The sequence below is a fragment of the Zeugodacus cucurbitae genome, chromosome 3 (assembly GCF_028554725.1).
Source record: "Zeugodacus cucurbitae isolate PBARC_wt_2022May chromosome 3, idZeuCucr1.2, whole genome shotgun sequence".
NCBI classification, from domain to species: Eukaryota; Metazoa; Arthropoda; class Insecta; order Diptera; family Tephritidae; genus Zeugodacus; species Zeugodacus cucurbitae.
The window spans coordinates 52,430,689-52,438,439 of record NC_071668.1 but is presented as its reverse complement, the minus strand read 5'-3'; the positions used below and the strand labels follow the sequence as shown (position 1 = coordinate 52,438,439).

At 28.4% G+C, this 7,751-nt stretch overlaps 1 protein-coding gene across 1 annotated transcript; it reads right to left on the bottom strand.

Annotated features, from left to right (window-relative positions):
- Positions 1-1,642, bottom strand: LOC105216848 (6-pyruvoyl tetrahydrobiopterin synthase). The gene is made up of 5 exons (XM_011191546.3): positions 1,497-1,642; positions 1,185-1,397; positions 627-706; positions 397-542; positions 1-335 (listed from the first exon to the last, which is right to left on the bottom strand). The coding sequence occupies exons 2-5, from the start codon at positions 1,247-1,249 to the stop codon at positions 120-122; spliced, it is 507 nt and encodes a 168-aa protein (XP_011189848.1). The 5' UTR covers positions 1,250-1,397; positions 1,497-1,642; the 3' UTR covers positions 1-119.
- Between the last annotated feature and the right edge of the window lie 6,109 nt (positions 1,643-7,751).

Sequence of the window (7,751 nt, the reverse complement as noted above, 5' to 3'; positions counted from 1 at the left end):
TAAATTAGAAACTTTTACTAGTTTTTATTTTTATAGTTTAGTGCTGTATTTTCTGTTAACTAACTTTAATTAAATTCGTATTCACAAATCAATTCGAGTCTTATAATTTCCACGCAACATTAGTCGGAATCAGAAGATATGTTAGTGCAAGAAGTTTTGGCTGAACGTTTCGTTTGCAAGCTTTGGTAATAGCCATTATGATTGTACGGTCCACGATAAGTAACAGAATTTTTATCAGTTTCATATATTTTTACTTCGTATAACAGTTCTGGACGTTTCAAATGTTGTCGCACATTCTCCCAAATGTATACACAAACATTTTCGGTAGTGCTGGGCTATAATAAAAGACATTAAAAAATATAGTAGAGTAATTTAGTAAATGTAGTAAGCACTTACAGTCTTTTTAAAGAAATCTACATCTTTGTCCAAATTTTTATGGTCCAAATCCTTAAATATAACTTTGTCTAAAGCAGTCTTCAATTCTGTAATATTCATAACCATGCCTGTGCGGATGTCAATAGGTCCACGTACTGTTATCTCAACTGAAAAGGCAAACATTCTTATTAAAGTAGTGGTTTGCACTATATTCAAAAATACACGGTTATAATTTAGCTGTATTTGATTACCGGTGTAATTGTGTCCATGTCCATTTATATGATTACATTTTCCGAAGACTTCAGCATTTTCTTCGTCATTTAGATGTGGGCTAAGAAGGTTATTTAAAGAGTTAATAAATCAACTATTTGTTAATTTAAATTAAATAAATAAGTTGCACTAAGGATTACAAATGTATATGCTATATGTTATTACAGAAAATGATGATTCTCAATTTGAAGCCTTAAAAGTTATACAATTACAATTACTTGCGGTTAATCAGAATCAAATGACACAGTAGGTGCCTAAGTACATATTGAAGGTTCCTCTGTCTATATATTGAGTAGGTCAATAATATATTCATACACACATAAAAGCGTTCCGGATTTAATTATTGCTCCATTTACATCTACGCCATTATTGAAACAAAAAAAATTACCGATAGTCAATCATAAGATTGCCGTCTCTTATCAAGGTTAATATTTCGCTTCACCCAAGAATATTGACGTAGTAGACAGCTTCGACCGTATTTTGTTTTTCTATTATTTATTAATGTATGCACATATGTGTTCACATATATATTTCCTTACCTGTGTAGACGATGGCATGCGCTGAATGTTTCTTTGCGTGTAAGGAATGCAACAGGTTGCGACATTTTCACAATATCTTCCGTAGATTTATCTGAAGCACTTTAGTTGACGGCGTGTAGTGTGGTTTAAGCGGAAGTTGAGAAAATATTTTACTTTGTTATTGTAAAGCTGCTGATAGCTGAATGGTGCTGGCTATTGAAAATAACAGACTTCCTAAAAGTTTACAATACACATATATTCATATACTGCATAAAACTCATAAAAGTTGAAAATAAAATAGTAACAAAGCAAATAAAAACATCCGAAACTTACTCTTAATATTTCTTATAAGAATATAAACTTTAGCTGATTGGAGAATTAGCGTACGAAAACAAAACTTGACTGTCGACTGGAATGTCACGAATGTAATGTTGACGATTGGTAAATGAGGCTGCCATATTTATAAACGATTAGATTACCGTGCTCGCTCAACGTAAAGTAACGACGGTCAATTGCCATTTCACTCATCGGCAACAAAAGCACTCAAACTTAATCATATATGTGAGGATAATCAGTTTTTAGTTTAATAATGGTTTTATTGTAACTATTGTGGTTTACAACCTGTTAAGTTACGGCAATTCAACCGCAGTCAACCAAACTAAAATTTCGTATTACGAATTACAAACTAATTTAAGTTGAAGATTGATTCGCGTTGTTAACCTAAAAATGTGAAGATTAAACAGCATTTACATTTTAGAGAAAATTTGAAACAATACATCGTTGCTAATTTTTATGAAAATGTGAATGAATATTGAAATAGACATAAGTCTCGATTTAAATTACAACTACAAAGATGTTACGACTAAACCGATGTGCTGCATAAATAAGCTTTGTGATCATTCGAGTCAGTTTGAATATACAGTATATGCAGTATACAGTATAACTCGAATATCTCCATAACTCTTGAATTGGCAATAGCGTTTAGAAATCAAATTTCATACAAATTTCCTTCCATAAATTAAACTTTTCCACCAGAACATAATACAAAATTTAATAAGTACTATCAAGGAAGTATTTTAAAAGAGTTCTTGTATCGTTTGGATGGCGAACAAAAAATATGATATTACACTTATGGATTGCATAAATCGAGTAACAAAGGCATGGGACACAGACGCCAAGAACCAAAAAATAGCAAACTGCAACAAACAAATTTACAAAATACATGTTTTAACGTGTTTTCATAAAACTTTATGAGAAGCAAATAAACATAACTGTGTATAAATCTATATTTTGCATTTTTTTGGAAAATTTATGTGTTAATGAAAATTCTATAACTCGAAGTTTTTTTGTGGATTATGGTGATCTGAGTTGGGGAAGTTCGACTGTATATCAGTTTATTTGTAAACCGTAATAGAGGTATAAAACTCACCTTAAGCTGTGTTCACACGTAAAGCTTCGCATCTTGTATTGAGACGTAATTGGTGATGCCATATATTGTATAATACGTGATTTCACTCAAATTAAGAAAAATGTTATGTTTCTGCTATAAAACCAAATAAATTAACTAGTTTTAATAAAAGCAATTATAAATGGAAATATTCATTTAAAAAATAAGCTAAAGGATAAAAAAAGTCCCGAAAGCCTTTCTCCTACACATTTAGAAATAGAAAATATAACAATTAAAAAATATGTATATTACTACAATTTATTTTTGGATGATTGGTTACTCATACCAGGTCCACTCTATAACATTTTTCTTTAAATAATTTGACTTAAATGTATCTCTAAACTTACTACTTAAATTTATCACACCTTTTAAAATGGGTTCGGCGAACAAAAAGCCATAAATTTCGGTAATTTGTATGGCAATAAGATAAATAACTTAGTTAATGGGATACATAATACACTTACCTTGTGCTTTGATGAGTATGTAATCCAAGTCTCACTGAGATACTAACAACTGGAACTAACTATTATAATAATCATGTATATAGACAGTAAATTTGCCAATTTTCAAATTTAAAGTGAAACGAATAGCTGTAAATATTTTAACCTCTTTTTTAATAATTGAGTCTTTTTTTAATTTCACTTCAATCGTTTCAGTGTTGTCTTTCAAATGTAAAAAAAAAAAATAATTAAAATAAAAAAACATGATTAACACTTTCCAGAATAATATTTAAATAACGAATTTATTCATGTAAATCAAGGATATAAGATTTTGACCATATCACGAGGAAAAGATAAAAAACACACCAAATAATAAAACAACATATTGAATTTTAATGGATATTTTATATCCCTTTATTTCTTTTTTAGTTTTAGTTGTCATAATAGGTTCGACTATATCTAACTCAGTTATTAATTTTCATTTCATGTGTTTTCCTACAAATCTCTTCATTTTCAATTTTTTTTGACTATTTTATAATTATTTTTGTTTAATATTTAACTCCTCTTCACGCACTTCGTTACTTTCTTTTTCATATACTTTATGTTGTTGGATTTGTTACTTTTTCAATTATATGTATATTTATAATTTGTACTTTATAGGTAAACATCTTTATCCGTCAATACATAGATTTAATGTTTTCTTTCATTTCTATATTTCACGTTGCATTCTTATTGATTAACAGAAGTATGTATGTATGTATGTATGTATGTAGTATTCAATTTAAAAGCTAATGTACGGCATAATATGTACATACATATGTACATATGTATGTATTAACCTCGCGCGCACATACGTTTATCAAAATAACTTTGGGCCTACAACATTTTTTTTGTTTTCGCTCTAAATTTTTTAGTTATCACATAGGCGGAATTTAATTTCATTTTATGCAAATTTCATGGTTATATGTATGTATTGGATGTAGCAAATAAAAAGGCTTAAAAGGATATATATGTATATACGTTTTAATATTTGTTTGTTGTTTTTATGTATGTATATGCATATATGTAATTTATGTATGGATAGTATATGCTTTAATGTAGGACTAATGTTTTGCGGCTCTTTAAAGAATGCAAGTGATTGGGAACTTACAAACTTACAAAGATGTTTAACCTTCCGTGGATACACACACATAAAAATAAGGACGTGATTAAATAATGCAAAACTTTATATTTAATAATGAAAGGTCTTGCTTCTACAATTTATTTTTCTATTATATTCCTGTATGTATGTATGTGTGTTATCATGGCTTATTGATTTTGTTCGATTTGTTCACATAGCAGGTGCAGCATTTCACTTAAATTTATTTATGTATTTATTGTAAAATTGCATTTCTCTGGCTTTTGTTGATTTAGTAAAACAAAAGATTTTAATTTTGCACAATTGTCGTCCGTTTCTAATATTAAAATTGTCATATATGCAAATTATAGCATCATTAGTGATTTCGCTTGCTAAATACTCGTACACGCCCCGAAACTTCATTACGCTTTTAATCGTTTCTATCTACATATGCCAAATTTTAAATTCTCACAATTACTATTTTCGTTTGTTAATTTGTTTCGCCATAATTTCTTCATTCCATTTAACGTAAAGCCTACAAATGTTTATGTGTACTTATAAAAATATTGATTATATATATTAAGGTTTTGCTGCTTCACCTCTGCAGTTCATGTTTTATCTATTCCTAACCATATTATTTTAATGTTTTAGTATTTTGTATCACAAATATCATTTTTTACTCTCCTTAATTTTTTTTGTTTGTTTTGTAATAACTACTGTATCTCAAGTAAAGACAAGGATAAAACTACTTATATTTCATTAAATTTCATATTTGCTTATTTATGATCTTTATATTTTAAATTCATTTTTCTTAAATTTCATATTTAAATAAACCGAAAACATTGAAATGCATTTTTTTTTGGATGTGGCCACAAGTTGAAAATTTTGATCATTTATTAATTAACAATTAACCAAACTAATTTTATATTTATTTAATAGAAGAATAATTAAACAGTTTGTATGCACGATTAAAAACAAATAGCGATGCGTCAATGGAAAGTGAGGAATTAAAAACAATAGTTGTCGAACTATGACTGTATATACATACAAAGGAGCATAATGAAATTGCCTCAACTATTTCTGTCCGCAAGAATCAAGTTTTCCGCTAAAAATCAAGTTCAATATCATAATTCAAAGCTTCAAATTTGGCCGGCGATTTGCAATTAACGATCCACAGCCACGCACCACAAATGGAAGGAAAGTGAAATTCGCACTAATAACACAAATATTGGTTACTCATAAGATAATATATGAGCATAGAAACAAGTCATAAGAATAAAGTTACATATCCAAAATATGCGTTGAGCGGGTCAAAGACTGAGGCAGGTCCTTGTCGCATTTACTACAGCGGCCATATGAAGTAGCGCAAATTCGGTGTGGGATTCGTGGTAGAAGAGATAGAGAGGGGACTCTATAAATTACTCTATAACTAATAGAAAGATTTGCAAATATAGCGACAAATATATGTAAATTTTTGTACAGTTGAACTTCCGTAACTCAAATCACCATAATCCACAAAACGAATTCGGGTTAGAGATACTTTGAGCTATAGAAGGTTTCATTAAAACATTAAATTTTAAAAAAGTTCTAAATTATAGATTTATTCACAGTTTAATTTATTTATTTTGCATAAAGTTTTATGTATTGTTTGGCGCTTGGCGTCTGTATCCGATGCCTTTGTTACAAGATTTATGCAATCCATAAGTGTAATATCATATTTTTTTGTTCGCCTCCATTCGATAAAGGGAGTCTTAAAATTCTGCCTCGATAATAAATATTTAAATTTTGTATTATGCCCTGGTCAAAAAGTACGATTTATGGAAGGAAATTTATATGAAATTTTACTTTTATTGCCAATTCAAGAGTTGGAGTTGTGGAAATCTTCGACTTATGGAAGTTCAGCTGTGGATCTAACTATATTGGTATCTTTACGAATTTCGTACGATCAGTTAACTTTACGAATAATATCTTAAAGAAACAAGGAAATACCTCCATATAACTTGCTGAATTGGATCATTCGCATCTACTTCTTAATCAGCGATCATATGAATTACTCGCCTATTTGAGCTTCGAACTACTCACGAACTTGGCCATTTTTCAAATAACAGAAAATTTTATTTTTTGAAGCAATACAAATATCAATCACTTTAAATAAAAATAATATTTATTACTTTTGTAATATTTTGCAAATCACATAAACATTGAATTTAGAAAAAATACATATTTACGAATTTAACCTGATGAAAAGAAAATAGGCCAGATTGATTTGTTTGCTGTTGAGATCTGATGACCGTATTCGCTGTAACACTGATTAACAATTGTTATTCTAAAAAAATAAAATTTTTTGTTGGCAAAAAGTAATGTGTCTAAAAATTGTAACGGAAAGAACTAAAAAAATTTAAACAATTTCGGTTTAGTTGCTGATTACTGTGGAATTTCCAAAATTATTTAAAATTCGAATAAGATAAAATTCCGAAAATTTGTATTTTTATGGGATGCTGCAATTCCAATCAGCAGTGAAATTTGTTTTCTAGTTGTGGTAACGCTTGGTAAACCTTAGTATTTTCGAATCGATTCTTGAAATACGTATTATTTTATTAAACCTCAACAAACTTCTTACTTTTGATAGTTGTTTGACCATGAAATATATGTAGAATGAACCTACTCTAATTAAATACAAGGGGGGATAAAACTCAAGTGTCGATTTGTATCGTCTAATTAATATCAATAATGTGTAAAAATTCGGTTTTAAGTATCCAAATATATCTTATATTTTTAAGTCATAGCATACAGTTAATTTTAAATGAGGACCAATAAACTAAACATCTACTATAAATATGGTTAAAAATAGTTGCCTTCAAATTGTTACAAAGTCCATTCCTCTTGTATGTACAATTATATGCAAAAATATCATTAATATGTATGAAATAATAATAAAAACAAGTTTCGAATTTATTATTTTAATTAATTACGGTTATTTGCAGTTATTTTTCTACTCTGAGCAGAACAATTGCTCCGAGTACTTTGTGCTCGCAAGCGCTAATCTATCATTTAGGCCACAAAAATTCAACAAAATTCAAAAACTCACCACTTAAAAAATTATTTAAATATACATAATTGTAAATATGTACCCAAGTAAATATATATGTATGTGTGTTTATGTACAACTTAAACATTACAGCTTTAAAAATAATAAATTGTTATACAACATATGGTTACTTAAAAAATTAGATCACTTATTATACAACTGGTAAGTTTACAAGCAAAAACTGTTTTTTAATTTAAAATAACATTTTTGTATTAAACACTTAAATCATAACCTAAAATTAAAATTATTTTTTACATAAATAACTCCAAACGAAAAATATGGTATATAAAATATTTATAAATATGTCGATTCACCTGAAAGGACAAATAGTAAGACGAATAAAAAATCACACAAAAATAGGGGGGAGGGGGGAATTCATTACTTTAATGTACCACAAAAATGTTGACGTAGTAAATATTTAACCACCACCAAGGGGCAAATGTATATCTAAATATTTTTATATAGTATCTAATTAAATTTTGCTTTAAAGAAATGC

What these genes read in the sequence shown, in the direction of transcription:
- LOC105216848 (XM_011191546.3), bottom strand. Translation starts at nt 1,249, where the DNA reads ATGTCGCAACCTGTTGCATTCCTTACACGCAAAGAAACATTCAGCGCA. An exon ending in GCATGCCATCGTCTACACAG is followed by an intron (nt 707 to 1,184) that starts GTAAGGAAATAT and finishes TAACCTTCTTAG; the next exon opens with CCCACATCTAAATGACGAAG. An exon ending in ACATGGACACAATTACACCG is followed by an intron (nt 543 to 626) that starts GTAATCAAATAC and finishes TTGCCTTTTCAG; the next exon opens with TTGAGATAACAGTACGTGGA.